The following is a 16,779-nucleotide window of genomic DNA, read 5'->3' as shown; positions in this document are numbered from 1 at the left end:
GAAGAAGCACCTTTCCAAAACACACGTTACACCCCCATCTTAACAAACATATCATATGGAAATATAAGGAAATATTACAGTCACCATACTACGTCTGCCACTACTACTAATATTACTACTTGAGCCACTACTACTACAACGATTAGCGACTATGCTTGTCGTAAGAGGCGACTAACGGGATCGGGTGGTCAGGCTTGCTGACTTGGTTGACACATGTCATCGGTTCCCAATTGTGCAGATCGATGCTCATGCTGTTGATCACTGGATTGTCTGGTCCAGACTCGATTATTTACAGACCGCTGCCGTATAGCTGGGATATTGCTGAGTGCGGCGTAAAACTAAACTCACTCACTCACACTACAACGATTACTACTTCTGCCACCACTACTACTACGATTACTACTATACTGCCACTATTACTACTACTGCTGTTGCTACTGCCACTACTACTGCTACATGATTTCTGTGCATTTAACACCATTGTAGGTTTTAGGGCACAACAGGTGTTGCTACTGCTACTACTACCCTTTACATTATATTGAAATATATCAGAGCTCCAGATAATATTTAGCTAATGTGGGTACTGTACTGTACCCACTGTATTTTTTTGGCGTGGGTATTATGAATGTTGAGTGGGTATTTCATTTTCCGTTACCCACTGCTTTCAAATATGTGCGTATTTCAGTCATTTTACACACCTAAGTATTGTGTCATTATGCAAGTTTACTAAGCAGGTATGTTCTGCCTTATGTCATACCAAATCAAAACCAACTTAAATATAAGGAAAATGATTTCATAAAAAATCATTCATCCTATACAGACAGTACAACACTTGTCCTATACTAACAGTGCAACTTGATAGCAATCGATGTCTTTTTCAAGCGATTGTTTATTAATATACATGTATTCCGTACGCATTTGTTTTAAACTCTTTGCGTATCTAACAGTTTAAATGCGTAATTGGTACGCAATAATTATTTTTCAATGCGTAATTGGAAATTTTCTATGCGTATTTTGCCCGTATACGCAGCTTATCTGGGCCTCTGTTATATCATATAAGTTGTATATCATTGTATCAAAGATATTCACAGGGGAATGGAATGTTATGTGCTACCCACATTCCACATTACTCGTGAATCTATCTAGCCATAAATATACTTGACTTCAATCAATCACTGATTTCATTAAATCCATAAATATATAGAATAAATGCAATATAATACATCTTCTTCACACACCACACAGCCTGTTTTGTTTCCACCATGCAGACAGGATGGGTGTGTACCTGTACAATATTTGAGAGAGTCTGAATTCTTCTCTTTAACCGGTGGAGGTATCAGGTCATCTGCAGGTATCCCTTGTTTTTGTGTTTTGTACTAATGCTTAGGTTATGCAATGCAGTCTTGATAAATAAACTCAAAGCATAGGTGTGCTGATACAGTATGCACGACAAGCATTGTGTACTGTAAAAAGGTAGAATATACAAATGTGAACATGGGGATACACTTGCACATAGCAATATTAGTGCAAAGGTGTAACTGCAATACATAGGCTTACTATCATCAAAGTGCTAATATCGCTATGCGTAAGTTTACCCAGAAGTTAAAGTACAATGTATGAGAGGTAGCTGGTTATGATACCTCTGTCGGTATCATGCCAGGTACATTACAATCAAGGGCATCAACTGTGCACAGTTCATGTTGACAGGGAGTCAAACCCATATTTCTTGCATCACAAGCTAATGCTTGTACTAGTCAACTAACCAGTGTCCTTCATTTATCTGTATAATTACACCAGTGTGTGTGTGTGTGTGTGTGTGTGCAAATCTTACAAATCTGTATGTTTATTTGCATAATATAAGAAGAAGTATATTTCACATTGGCTGTTACTTTGTGAAATATAAGGTGCCTTTTTGGACACTGGTGCCAATTTCATGAAGCCCCAAGCCCCCACATATTTGAAAGAACAAATCATAATTATGTTTTCTTACACTAAGTCCAAATCGTTTGCAAGGAAATCATGTAAACTAAAAATGACCAAAATCTGTAAATAGCAAAAGGCAGCACTGCAAGATCTGACTCGCATATCTGCCAAGTTCTGTTGAAAGATATTAAACGGTTTTTGAGTTGTGCTCTGGAAACGAAGCCCACCCCTCCCTTTATTAGATTAAGCCTAAATCGTTTCCATGGAAACACAAAAAATAAAAATCACAAAAATCAGAAAATAGCAAAAGGCACCACTTTGTGGATCTACCTCACATATCTGCCAAGTTTTGCTAAAGAATATTAAGAAGTTTTCGAGCTGTGCTCCGTAAACGAAGCCCACCCCTCCCTTTTCACATTAAGTCCGAAGCGTTTTCATGGAAACCGAGACAAATAAATCACAAAATTCTGTAAATAGCAAAAGGCACCACTCTAGGTTCTGTTTGATATATCTAACAAGTTTTGCAGAAAAGTATGAAATAGTTTTTGAGTTATGCTCCGCAAAAAGAAATGATTACGAACGTTGTGCTTCAGAAACAACACCTACCGCTATTTCAGCTAAGTGTACCTACCCCTGTTTCAGCTAAGTGTAACTTGTTTCCATTACAACAGGGAAAAATCACATTTTTTAAAATTGCCAAAGAGCTAAGACACCACCAAGTCTTTGGTACATAAATGTAACATGTCTGTATGAGAAATCGCTAAGGGTTTTCAAGTTGAGCTTAATAAACAAAATCCATGCCTCATGTCCAAATCATTTCCATTAAAAAATCAAGAAAAATAAAAATGACAAAAACAGCTGAGTAACAAAACACTTCAGCTTCCGTTTCATATGTCTCTAAAATGTTATATTTAGTTTTGTACTTTCTTAGTAAACTACATATTCTAGTACTTTTGTTGGGTTGAATCCCCTTGAGGATTCAAACCCACACCCTCAATCCAACAAAAGTACTAGAATCTGTTCTTTAGTAACAAAGTGTAATCCCAAACAGAACATGTTACATTTGACCACTTAGCAAATGGCATTGTGTAATCATTGGTATCTTTGACAACATTTTTTTTTTAAATATTGAATTTGTTTTGTTTAATTTTGCCCTGCAAAGATGATGATAGATGATGCATTGACGTAGGGATTGACACTTAAAGACACATACGAGGCGTTCACCATATCCCCACATTTTATAGTCCATGAAGATATTGTCATTCGTCATCAACAGTGATGTGCACTCCTCTCCCGGGAACTTGGCTGGCATCAAATTCTGTCGACATGCATTCCAGGTTCACTTCTTCATACGTCTTGTTCATCACATTCATCAGAATGAATACGATAGCTTCTTTTACCCCTACATACATTAAGTAATCTGTGGCAGCTCTGAAGTAAAAAATAAAAGTGTTACATGATTCTTTTAATAAAACAAGTCACACAGCATCATGAATCACTTATGTATATCATCAATGTAAGAAATGTCAACAGATCGAGTTGCCTAACATCACTTGCTAATTCTAATTCTATGAAATAATCATTACTTTACACTGGTGTGCATCAGATTGGTGGCATAGTCATGGTGATAACTTTTTGGCATTGTTCACATTTTTCTGCATTCCTCTCACATCACAAATACATTTATAGAAATGTCAACTTCATTTGTGTCTCTGTTAGAATCAGGGAAATGGCACAGTTACCATCCTATAGAAGCAATTTAGTTTTCAAAGCATATACAAAGTGAAGTGTTTTCACACTAGGTGGGCAGTGCTTTTATTATTGCTCATTTCTGTGTATGTATAAAACTATTTTATGACATCAGTTTGTGGAAAATCGCAATCAACCAGCTAGGCAAAAATTTCAATGTCTCATACTTGGTTATAGTATTTCATCCCCAAGCTCTTAATATAAAATAACAGTTTTCACAAATCTCCAAATGTATATAAATCAGTATGGTTCTTCATAAGTGAATGAAGTATGCAATCTCTATAAATGGTAATTGTTGTTTCATGCATACCCAGCATAAGGTATTTATCTCCTTTCTTTGAGAGGCATTTTAGAAGTTGTAAAGATGAAGGAAAACCAAATTACATGTACACCTGGAACTTAATTAAGCACCCCCCCTATTTTCTGGATGATGAGAAACAAAACTTGCTGTAACTCTCTCACTATTCCAAAGATAGTGGAACCTTAGCTATTGTGAAACATACGATCTATTGGCAAATGAAAAACAAGACAATGATTCCAATACGTGTTGTTTTAATAGCGTAACCAATGTGATTTGGTCACTATTGATTTTCGATGAAAATAGTCACTGAACAAGTATGGTCGTAGCATTGTCAATGGCTGACTATTACAAGAAATGATGCACAGGAAATGTCACATGTGAACATCTGATTGGTATGGCATCAGTATCGGGTGTATCCCCCACGTGCTTGGATGACAGCTTGAATCCTCATCATCATGCTACTGGTAAACCTTCTGATACGATCAAGTGGCAATTGCCGCCATTCTTCATGCAAAGCAGCTTCCAGCTGTGCAAGATGCTGGAGAGGGGGTTCTCTCAACCTCACACGTCGTCCAAGAAAGTCCCAGATGTGCCCCAAAGGATTCAAATCGGGGCTCATTGCTGGCCAAGGTAATGTCATGATAGCCTCATTCTGGAGATGTGCGGTCACAGCACGTGAACGATGCGGCCTGGCGTTGTCGTCCATGAAAATCGGGTGAGTAGCCAACGGGTGGCTGACAAAGTGAGGCACGACAACTGGATGGAGAATATCCCGGATGTACTGCTGACCATCAAGATTTCCTCGGACAGTCACCATTTGAAGTTTACAGTGGTGTGAAAGACAACCCCAGATCATAACCGATCCTCCACCATAAGGAACAGTAGGGTGGATATTCCTGTGCACGTAATCAGTGTTTTTATGCCTCCACACTCTCATTCGACCATCTGTAACGTGGAGGAGGAACCTGCTCTCATCTGACCAGTGGACCCTCCTCCATGTCCTCAGGTTCCACTGGCGACGGGCCATACACCACTCTAGACGTCGTCTCTTATGGATATCAGACAGAGCAGCAGGACGTTTGATGACTCTTCTGGACCTCATACCAATTGCCCTAAGGCGATTTCAAACGGTTCTGGTGGATAATTGTCTGTAGGGTAACCACAGGCGCTTCAAAACCGAACTTGTGGCAAAGGGTTCTCGCCGTACCAGACGTGCCAGGCTGCGATCATCACGGGCCGTTGTCTTCCTGGGTTGTCCAGGCCTTGGACGATCTCTCACATCTGTCATCTGATGTTTTCAGACAAGTCGGCTGATGACCGAGTGACTGTAGCCCAGTTGTCGTCCAATAACTTTGAAGGACATGCCTGTTGCATTCATGCTGACAATTTGCCACCTTAGTGCTTCAGAAAGTCTTATCCTCGCCATTTCAGTATTCATTAATGGAGACAGTTACAAATTTGTCTGCTTTTATACCCATAAATTGCATGTCAGAGAAACTGAATTTTGGGAAGAGTGTGGGTTGTATGCTTCACGTGCACAAGGGATGCGTTGTGACGAGTGCAAAGGAACTGAAACACCTTTTTAGACTACTAGAGATGTGTTGTAATACAGAGATATCATTCATGTTTAACGATGGTTAACAGTTGCTGTACTATCATGAAATATATCAGGGGGTGTTTAATTAAGTTCCAGGTGTATATGTATAATGTGTGCTACATTTTTGAGTAGGGATCACTTGCTTGATAGCAGTGTTGGTACCTACACCAAATTTCACATTCATTGCATCAAAGAAGCCGACCTTCCACAGAACTTGGTTTTCCCATATGTAATTCATGTTGGTGTCATGTCACAACCAAAAATATTTCAAATCCATCAAACCATCAAAGAGAAGTTTTTCCACCCAATCACTGGTGGTTCACATCCTAAAACCTGGCTAAGCTTTCATTTGTACTTAACTTCCTCGGAATCATATGACTTATTTTATTTGTTAGCTCATTACAATCTATACAAGATTTACATGACAAAAACTACTGTGTTTATATAGATTGATTTTGATGCATGTCAAAATGCACAAAATACCATAAGATCCACTCCCTAAACATCCATTGCTATCTGTAATGAAATCCCAACACAAAATCCAATACTGTATAAGCTAATAACAACAAGAAATGTCACTAACAATAATGTATCAATTCAAAATAACATTACAAAAGTATTCTTACATCATGTGCTTTCTTGTCAAATGTTCCAGCTTCTTTTCCACTTTGCACTTGAAGAGTCTGAACATGCCAGAGTATATCCTCCTGTTTCAAAAGAGAAATCAACTTTTTCATAATGGTCAACTTTTGGTTCACTTCGAGGTGTAACATGTGGCTAACAACACAGGTCAGAAGGAAAGAATACTGACCAAACGATCAGGTGGTCTAATGCATGTCATAGAATCCCAGTTGTGTGTAACAACGCTTATTTAGTGAATGCCATCATGGAGCTGCAATCACCTAAACAATATCTATCATGTATAGAATACTTTCGACTGTGTATGTAATGGAAGAAATCCAACCAAACTTTCTTTAATAAAAAAGCAATTAATATTAAAACTTGCTGTAATGCCAAATATGTAATCATGTTCATTCCTCTGGTATAACCTATGAGCTAAACACAAGGAATGCTAGTAGGAATTGTAAGTGTCACAGAATATAAATATTTAATACCGTGTATCTTTCAGCCTTGTTGATGATAAAGCTGAAGTCAGGTAAAGCAGCGTCTTTTGATGCATCTGAAAGAGAAAGAATATATAAAAGAAAGGTTGAAAAAGGTAGAAAATGTATGGCAGTAAAACAAATATATGCATGAATAGCAATTTCCTATATCTTTGTGTTTGAATTAGACAGTAATAAGGAAGGTGTTTGCATCATCCAGCGAGGTTGAGGTGTCAACATTCAGCCCACCTGTGACCGGGTGTACAAACCTTGCAGTCAACTTTGTGTGCAGACTCTTTCAGTGTTGTCACAACCCTAGTGTACAGTACACAACCCTGTGCACTTAAAAGAACCCTGTTGGTTATGACCAGATGGTGGCCACATGAATACGTGCAAACACCTACAGCAACGTGCAATGTGACTATGTGTCCCAGTCCACCCAACTGTGAATGGGTACCTCGTTAAGTTGAGTAAGCCACAATAACTAGTGGCTGCCGGAGTGTATACTCCCCATGGAGCTGAGATTGATAATGTGATGCGTTGTTGAGATTTCATATCCAATGATCGAGGGAAAAAATACCAGTGCCTTGAGCATACACTAGTTGCATGAATATGTGCGTTATATAAATACCCTATAATAAAAACAATAATAATGTACTTGTTACAAGAACACAACCCCCATTTCTTCATGATTTACAAACATGTGCTTTCTTCCAGTTTAGGGAAATAGCATTTACAAATACATGTCCATAATCATCACAAATATGAGTGTATTGTGTACACATATTACAATATCAGAAGCATGTTATGTCAATACTCACTATCAACAGACAGTATTAAGGCAAGAGTCATCAGAAGATTAACTATTCCCCCGGCCCCCACATATTTGAAAGAACAAATCATCTGACAGGTTCACTTTTTTTACACTAAGAAACCCGGAAAATAAAAATGCCAAAATTCTGTAAATAGCAAAAGGCACCACTTAAGGTTCTGTTTGATGATTTTAAGAAGTTTTCCAGTTGTGCTCCGGAAACGAAACCTACCCCGCCCTTTTGAGACTAAGTCCGAATCGTTTCCATGGAAACCGAGAAAAGTAAAAATGACAAAAATATGCAAATAACAAAAGGCACCACTTTGGCATCTGCCTCACATATCTGCCAAGTTTTGCTGAAAGATCTTAAGAAGTTTTCGCGTTGTGCTCCGGAAACGAAACCCACCCCTCACTTTTGGGACTAAGTCCAAATTGGTTCCATGGAAACCGGGAAAAATAAAAATGCCAAAAATCTGCAAATAGCAAAAGGCACCACTTAAGGTTCTGTTTGATATATCTACCAAGTTTTTTTGAAATATATTGAACGTTTTTTGAGTTATACTCCGGAAATGAAGCCCATCCCTCACTTTTGGGATTAAGTCCGAATCGTTTCCATGGAAACCGGGACAAATAAAAATGCCAAAAATCTGCAAATAGCAAAAGGCACAACTTTAGGACCTGTTTCATATATCTACCAAGTTTTGTTGAAAAATATTATACGGTTTTTGAGTTGTGCTCCGGAAATGAAAGCAATGCCTACTTTTTGAGACTAAAGGCACCACTTAAGGTTCTGTTTGATATATCTACCAAGTTTTGTTGAAAAATATTGAACGTTTTTTTAGTTATACTCCGGAAACGAAGCCCACCCCTCACTTTTGGGACTAAGTCCCAATCGTTTCCATGGAAACCGGGAAAACTAAAAATGCCAAAATTATGTAAACAGCGAAAGGCACCACTTCAAGATCTGTCTCATATATCCTTTAATGAAACCCACCCCTTCTTTTTGAGACTAAGTCCAAAACGTTTCCATGGATACCAAGAAAAATGACAAAGCCAAAATTCCGTAAATAGCAAAAGGCACCACTTAAGGTTCTGTTTGATATATCTACCAAGTTTTGTTGAAATATATTGAAAGTTTTTTGAGTTATACTCCGGAAACGAAGCCCACCCCTCACTTTTGGGATTAAGTCCGAATCGTTTCCATGGAAACCGGGACGAATAAAAATGCCCAAAATCTGCAAACAGCAAAAGGCACAACTTTAGGATCTGTTTCATATATCTACCAAGTTTTGTTGAAAAATATTATACGGTTTTTGAGTTATGCTCCGGAAATGAAGCCCACCCCTCTTTAAGACTAAGTCCAAAACGTTTCCATGGAAAATGAGAAAAATAAAAATGACAATAATCTCTAAATAGTAACAGGCACCACCTTAGGTTATGTTTGACATATCTACCAATTTTGGCTGAAAAATATCGAACGGTCTTTGAGTTATGCTCCGGAAACAAAATGATTATGGACGGACGGACAGACGAGGTGGGATAAAAAATGAAAAAAAATATGTAAATAAAAAAAGGCACTTCCTTGTGTTCTGTTTGTTCTACCAATTTTTGTTGAAAATTATGGAACGGTCTTTTCATATGCACTGGAAACAAAATGATTACGGACGGACAGACGAGGCGACGACTATATCCCTCTGCATTACATGCCGGGGAGATAAAAAAGATGAGCATATCTTGAACTACATGGCATTACCAGTATAGCAGTATGCTTTTCAAACAATACATAGTACAATGTTGTTTCTCAAAAGCAGTATGTTGGGTGATAAAAATATAGGATTTTGGGGGTTTATCTCTATGGTTTAAGTTCAAATCAACACATATATTCATCACGTTTTCCACAGTAATTAATTCACAAAACAGCATTCTTAACAAACAACTACTTTTAATGTAAGAAAAAATGCAATCCCTCCATATTGAAATTTGATATTTCTGTTATCGCAACCATAACATTTATTTTTAGCATCACTACTTTCATATTACAAGCATCCTTTTTGTCATCAATTTTTATGTGTACATCAAAATACAAAACTGCCTCTTTCCTTTGTCTCTTTTATTTCAAGTTAAGTGGAAGGGAAATGCTGTTCAATGGTTTGGAACAAGTTCCAGTCATTTATCGACATCATCCCTGTGATATTTAGCATGGACAGCAGCACATGAAAGGAAGTAACTCCACTAAATCGGATAATTTCATAAACTGAGTATTCTTCCATGGTACAGTCAGTGCCAATTAGTCAGACATAAGATTTACCTAATGCTGTATGACACAGCAGTGATTGATTCAAAGCATCTCTGGTTCTGCTCATAGGAATTACTGAATTTAGAAACGTTGCATTATGATCCTGTGAGTTAGTCTTTACAGAATACTAATTCATGGTTTACATGGAAACGCATATAAAATGAACATTTTTAAAAATAAGACAGGAGGACCAATGTAATTTTTTATGTAAAGTACGTACAGCATGAGAAAGATAGCCCTCAGCGAAGTTGACTTTTCGGTCTGGTCTTGGGAAGCTGGATAGAAACTCATCATGCCTCTGAAGTTGCTCCTCACTGAAAAACATCAGGAATATGTACTTGCTGTTAAACACCCCAACAATAGCCCTGCTATATGATGTCTGCCTGTAAACAGTAAAAGACCAAATGGTGTTTTGATATGAGGAAATTTCACAGAACTGCAACAACTGATCCATTTAGTCTAGTGGTGGAACACCAGAAAGGGGTTCACACATTGTACCCACACAATGGTATATGTCACTATTACAAATACTACATAACAAGTTGTTATTGCTTACACAAGGTGAACAACCATACACCGTTTACCTGTACCATAAATATGCCTATGTAAATCACATACCTTTTTCTGGGGCCATCGGAATGAGAGTCACATAGTGCAGTTCACACAAGTGGCCTATACTCAGTACTGCCATGTTGTCTCTCTGCTCAGTTGGTTCAATGAAGATTGGCTCATTTGCTATTGTTGTGATAACTCTGATGGATACCCTATACAGGTNGCAGCTGTTGCCTGTAGCAATATAATGTGGTCACCAGAAATGGGCTTAACACATTGTTCCCACCGTTTTCAACTTTTCCTTATACAGGTAGTTCCCTGAATGTGGGATAATGCTTCATTATCCTTACAAGTCCCTGAATGAGGGATAATGCTTCTTATCCAAGAAGTTCTTGAACGTACGCCGCTTGCCCTGCAACATATTGACTTATTGTGAGAAGTAGGAGAGTAGTTATTACAGCCTTAACTACAATCAAACGTGCATAGCAAGTGCATAATAATGTTATCACACATCACACAATGTTGTCATTAATAATATTATTTTACCGTCAAGTGTTACTATATATCAGCTTTTAAGTAGGAGCCAGTCACTAGATAATGTTTTGCATGAAGTTCCTTTGATACATTGCGCCCATAAAAGTACTGGTATTTAAATTTATAATAGCCATATGCATACATCACCACCTGAAATTCATCTTCATTAGTGAAACTGTGGTATAACATCAACTGTCATATATAAACTCAGTCAGTTGTTTTAGGTTTATCAAAACCTGGAAGTTTCAATGAGATAGTAATCATCTTTTCTTTTCACAGTACAAACATAAATCCAAGAGAAATAACAAATAGTGAGGCAGTTTGTAAACATGTTAAATGAGTGAGTATTTCACACCGCTTTTAGCAGTATTCCAGCAATATCATGACAGGCTTCACACACTGTACCCATGTGGGAATCAAACCCATGCCTTTTGCATCACACGAGAATAACCACTGATCTACCCCATCACCCGATAAACATGTTATAAACTTCTGTAAGTAGTTTATATCGGTCATTTTGCTAAGTACTAGTGTTGGGAATTGTTTAAAAATCTCATAATTGATGATTGGTTCATTACAACCGATCAATCATCGAACATAATTGGTTATTGTCATTTATGAAATGTTCCTGGTTATTTTTGTTAATGCTAAAATAAGGTAAAAAAAATGTAGTTCTTTGGGGTTGTTTGGTGCAAAATTTCTTATCTTTAAAGGATGACAAGTATGTAAGGAACATAAATTTCTTAGAGTCTTTAAGATAAATTCAATCATGACTTGGAACAAGCTTGTAGTACTTATGAAATGTAACAGACAAAACCAATCTTGTGAAAGATATTGTTAATGAAAAGAAGTGTCCCAGAATTCTTTGTGTTTAATTATGAGAAAACATGATCGATTGCTTGGTCGTATAACCAAGCGACCAATCTTCGATTATTTCAATTAATCGGACCACTACTAACCTGCACATACTGCACAACCTTCTCCCTCAGTTGTATGTGGCTGATGATCTCAATATCATGAATCTGGAGTTGTTGGGCCAGTGCAATAAACATACAGTTACCCTCCCCTTCATTGTTTAAAATTTCAAGATTGTAAAATGAGGCCTCGAGCTCCAGTTGTCTTAACGTTGGTGTCTTGTGTCCTGCATAAACACATTATCATAGTATCAGACATATTCTTCAATGCATGTACAAAAGTAGCATTTACCAACTCACACAATTCACAATTGATGTGAAGAAATGTGAAGAAATGATATTCTTAAGCTGTAAGCTAAACTGACCTCATATGGAACTTTTTTCATACCAATTCATTATTATTCATTTTTATTCAGTTTATGAGTCTCATACCCATCAGCTAATACCTTTCTTGGTTTCATTGCATCCACTGTTGGTTGAGGTTTGTTCCCCCTTTCCTGAAAAGTAGAAACATATACCAGCAAGTGCAAATAAATATTTAGCATAAAGTAATGCCTTGCATTAGTATAATTTAGAATTTGGCACTTTACTCCTTAATTAAGAACCAAAAGTGTTTCAACTAACAATCAGATGATTTGTTCTTTCAAAATGTGTGGGGCCGGGGTATTTGTCTGATGACTTGTTCAAAACAGTAAGTGTTCGAAACATGACATTTTTTTCACTCCCTCATGACATCATGAACTAAGAATTGAAATGGCACTATATAAACCTAGAGGATTTTTCCAAAAGCATATTTGACTGAAATGATATGTATATGTAACCATTTCTGTCTAATCTGTCTGTCCGTATACAAGAGTAGTTACTGAGCTATCAAAACAAAACATGAAATTGGTACAGGTGCCTGACTCTGAGGGTGTGGGTTCATATCTGGGATGGCACTGAACATGTTACATTTGGGATTACACTTTCTCAGTAAAGTACAGAATCTAGTACTTTTGTTGGGTTGAGTCCAATCTGGGAATCAAACACAACACATTGTGTAGTCATAGCTTTCGGCTTGTGGAGCCATGCCAATTTACTCTTACCAGAGGGGTACACAAACTCCACAGTTTAAACTACCAGTTGTCCTACGTCCATTTTTGTGGAAGCTGCGATGGCTGAGCGTTCATGGCGTCTGACTTTGTGTGCTGGCAATTAGGTGCCTGACTCTGGGGTTGTGGGTTCATATATGGGATGGCACTCAAACAACAAAAGTACTACATTTTGTACTTTACTAAGAAAGTGTAATGAAAATATAACATAGGTACACACCAATATCCAAGGCTAAGACAGAAATGCAAATGTTTAAAATCTCTGGAAAAGGCAGCAGTACACAACCTGGTCTTTGTGTGCACACAACTTCTGGAACATCTGATTAGTTTTAGAGAAATGGTCTATACATAGATTGTTCATATGGAAACAGGAAAATCATTTTCTTAAGACTTTAAACAAACATAATCAAAGACACAACTTCAGTCCTTGGTTAATGCTTGTAACAGGCTGTGATGGGGAAGTTTTCGAGCAATGCTCCAGAATTAACATCCACCTCGCTCCTTTTCAAACCATGCCCAAGCCTTTTCCATGAAAATCAATACAAGAAGAATGCCCAAAATTTCAAGTAAAGAAAGTCCCTACTTCTGCATCTATTTGATATATCTGCCAAGTTCAATTGAAACATATGCTGGTTTTATGAATTAGGGTATGCCCTGAAAACTAAATCTACTCTCTTTTTAGTCCAAATTATGTCCATGGAAAATGATAAAAATAACAATGCCGACAATCTGAATATAGCAAAAGGTATCAAGTTCTTTTGGATATATCCCCTATACTTGTTGAAATATTTCAATGATTTGTTTCTGGAAAGCTATGGAAACGACAACATTACAAAGAGACATACTAGACGCTGACGATAGACACATTAGAAGTGTCCTACGTTGTAATACCTTTTTGGTCGTGTGTTCTCCTTCTTTTGGCTGGCCTCCTTTTTTCTTGTGCATCAGGCATTGAGTCTGCTAGAAAGAAAGCAGGTGATTTTTTTTTTACATTTAGCCTACTCTGATATGAATTCAGGCATCAGCAATCTTCATACCTCTCATAAATGTGCTCGCCATTAGTATCTAGACAGCAAATATTTCAGCTACCATCAACCAATCACTCTTCATTTTTCGTGATATCAGTCCAGTGCTACTTTTCCATCTATGCTTTTGCTCAAAGAGGGTACAGTGAACTACGTCCTCATCCATTTATAACTGGTGCATAAAATCCCCAGAGGTGAAATGATAAGAGAATACTGCATTAAAGAGACAATAATAAGTGACACTACATCAATCATTTGAGCCCTTTTCTGAATGATTTCAATGCCTTGTAATGCTATGTATGAGTAATGATACTTTTCAGTGATTAGGTTTCAATGTCACAGCAAAGGCTGAAATCATTATTCCAAAACCACCACTAATTCCTTTCAGTTTGTATGGTGTCTCACCTTCCTTTCAATTGACTCTGCATTAAACAAACAGGATACTAAACGACGTTCCATGTAATACCATTGTTACTAAACGAGTTTGACTTGGTATCAAAACTCACTTCAATTCGTGTCATACTAAATTTTCAGGAGTTTCATGAAAATGGTATTTCACGGAGGCCAGTTCAGTTTTCTGTGTATTATTTTTCAACACAAATTTGATAGAACATTACTGCTTACAGTGTGTGCCTTTTGTCAGTCAAGCAAGATCTAGATCTAATACCATTGTCACAGAGGTATTAGCTTTGTGACATCATAATTGTCAACCATAACAATGCCATATATCTAGCGGTATTACACTAGTGTAATATTGCCATAAAAATATTACACTGTAGTATCTTCAACTGGCAAGTAATAAATTGGATAAGAATAATGATGCCTTACAATAAATTTGGTCAGCAAAACTGCGAAGCAAGTCACCACTGAACATAGCTATTAATTCCTTGGCATCAATTTTCACCATCTAATCCAGAACAATTGTATGAAAGGATAACTGCTGTGCCTGTTTGCGAAATATACTACAAATGCCAAATATAATTGAAAAAATGTCTTCATCATTATTGTTGTATGTACCTTCCAATGTCTTCTTTTTTCTCTTCTTTTCTTCCTGTCTGGTCATTGATGTCAGGTCTGACACTTGAACCCATTTTGTTCCTTCATTTTGAAGAGAAATCTTATATTTGTTCATTTCCGAATCAATTTCTGCAACGGTTCCCTCCAAGCACCTCTTTCTTCCTTTTTTCTGACCTCCTCTTTTGAGTCTGCTGTCCTTTGCTTGAATCCGGACTAAGACTTTCCATCCTATTTAATATACTGAAATGTTGGCATTTTTTTGGCGTTTCTTCACCATCTGTGATGATTTGCTGTTTGATAGCTTCAATACATTCCTTCTCAGGTCTGTAATAGCCTCTATTCTCTCCTGCACATTTTGGTCTTCAATGTCCTGAAGTGTCATAATAATGAATTATATATATATTATCTGCCAGTGTCAAGATATACAATATAAACATCAAATGAAATTACTTACACTTAAATGTACTTATATTTAATTACTAGAAATAGATATTACTGTTAATTACCAACTGTTAAATGGAACAATGAAATCCTACTCTTTCCTTGTTTACACTTGTCAGATCTGTGCACAGTATTATGACTTTATGACAGTCTTCAGTATGTGATAATGTAACATATCTTCCTTGCCTCATTACTCTCCGCAGACAGTTCTGAATGCTCCTCTTCTGAACAAGAGTAGGCATCCACTGAATTGCCAGCTTTCAACAAATTCTGGAAGTGCACTGGGGGGCAGCCGAACATTGCATGGTATGGTGAACAACCTGTAAACATATGAAGTTATTCTATTTACTTGTGTTTTTATGTCACAATAAATATATACATCTGGTCTCCACTAGCACAGCCTTGATATTTTCAGAGTAACCTGAAAGGGTGCATTTTGCCATAGTTTTGATATATATCTAAAAGAACTCATAAATCATTGCAATTGTTTGGATGGTTTCTCGATTTTAACTGATGTCAATTTTGCAATTACATGCTCACAGTATGAAGAGGATAATTGTGTGAATGTGCGCTTCACATTGTATGACATTGCCACATGGAAGCCCTCACTCAAGAAACTTTACCCAGAGCTGAATGACGGCTTTCATTATGAATTCTAGCATAGGCAGGTAGCTTTTCAACCCAGTTGAAAGTCTCAGGTTCAGAACTCTTCTTGAAGTCGAATTCTAAGTGTGTTATCCAATCACGGTGGGATCGTTCGCTCTGAAAATATATTCAAGAACAGAACATAAGAAATAGATAAAACAATTTAATGAACAAATACCATATAAGTCAATGAAGGGTAAAATGCACCTAAAACTGAAAGGTGTAATGGTAGAAGAAAAAGCTAATCTTAGAAGGTGTCATGGAATAAACATGTGAACTGTCCTACACTGATTCACTGAATGTAAAGTGACAAACATATCTGCAACTCTGCATATGGAAGGGATGACACACCTCCATTGAAAGCTGTCTGATTGTCACTGTGGCATATATAGTGCTCATCATTTGATATCAATGAGCAGGGTACCAGGGTTACAAATTACATCCTTCGTATCAAGCCTCAGTACGATGCCTCTGCACCTGTGACCTTAATCTTGCACATGAACTTTAAGCATCACACATAATATTTTTATGATATTTGTCACCTACCTTTCCTTGAGACTGGGGATGGTGAGCGCGACTACGGACAATTTTCGTTCCCATGTCAATGCACAATTGGTTCAACGCTCCCTTAAATTCTGAACCTTGGTCGCATTGGAGAATTCGTGGACTTCCCCATCCATATTCATAATATATTCGATGAAGTTCTAAAGCAACAGCGGAGGAACTTTTGCTCGACAGTGGGCGAAGCCAGAGAAATCTGGTGAATACATCTATCACTGA

General features: G+C 37.4%; 1 protein-coding gene across 1 annotated transcript; it reads right to left on the bottom strand.

Moving 5' to 3' along the window:
* Positions 1–3,025: 3,025 nt before the first annotated feature.
* On the bottom strand, positions 3,026–10,146 carry LOC124274965. Its single transcript, XM_046710339.1, has 4 exons — positions 10,001–10,146; positions 6,686–6,750; positions 6,197–6,277; positions 3,026–3,354 (listed from the first exon to the last, which is right to left on the bottom strand). Exons 1-4 carry the CDS (start codon positions 10,103–10,105, stop codon positions 3,183–3,185), a joined length of 423 nt encoding a protein of 140 aa, XP_046566295.1. The 5' UTR covers positions 10,106–10,146; the 3' UTR covers positions 3,026–3,182.
* Positions 10,147–16,779: the final 6,633 nt, after the last annotated feature.

The sequence above is a fragment of the Haliotis rubra genome, unplaced genomic scaffold (genome assembly GCF_003918875.1).
Source record: "Haliotis rubra isolate DU_JTF1 unplaced genomic scaffold, ASM391887v1 Scf197, whole genome shotgun sequence".
In the NCBI taxonomy this organism is placed as follows: Eukaryota; Metazoa; Mollusca; class Gastropoda; order Lepetellida; family Haliotidae; genus Haliotis; species Haliotis rubra.
This window is presented reverse-complemented; position numbering and strand designations above follow the sequence as displayed.

Coding starts and splice junctions, on each gene's coding strand:
- LOC124274965 (XM_046710339.1), bottom strand. CDS start 10,105: ATGTTTTTCAGTGAGGAGCAACTTCAGAGGCATGATGAGTTTCTATCC. Junction 6,751..10,000: donor AGGGCTATCTTTCTCATGCT/GTACGTACTTTA, acceptor TTTCTCTTTCAG/ATGCATCAAAAGACGCTGCT. Junction 3,355..6,196: donor TTGACAAGAAAGCACATGAT/GTAAGAATACTT, acceptor TTTTTACTTCAG/AGCTGCCACAGATTACTTAA.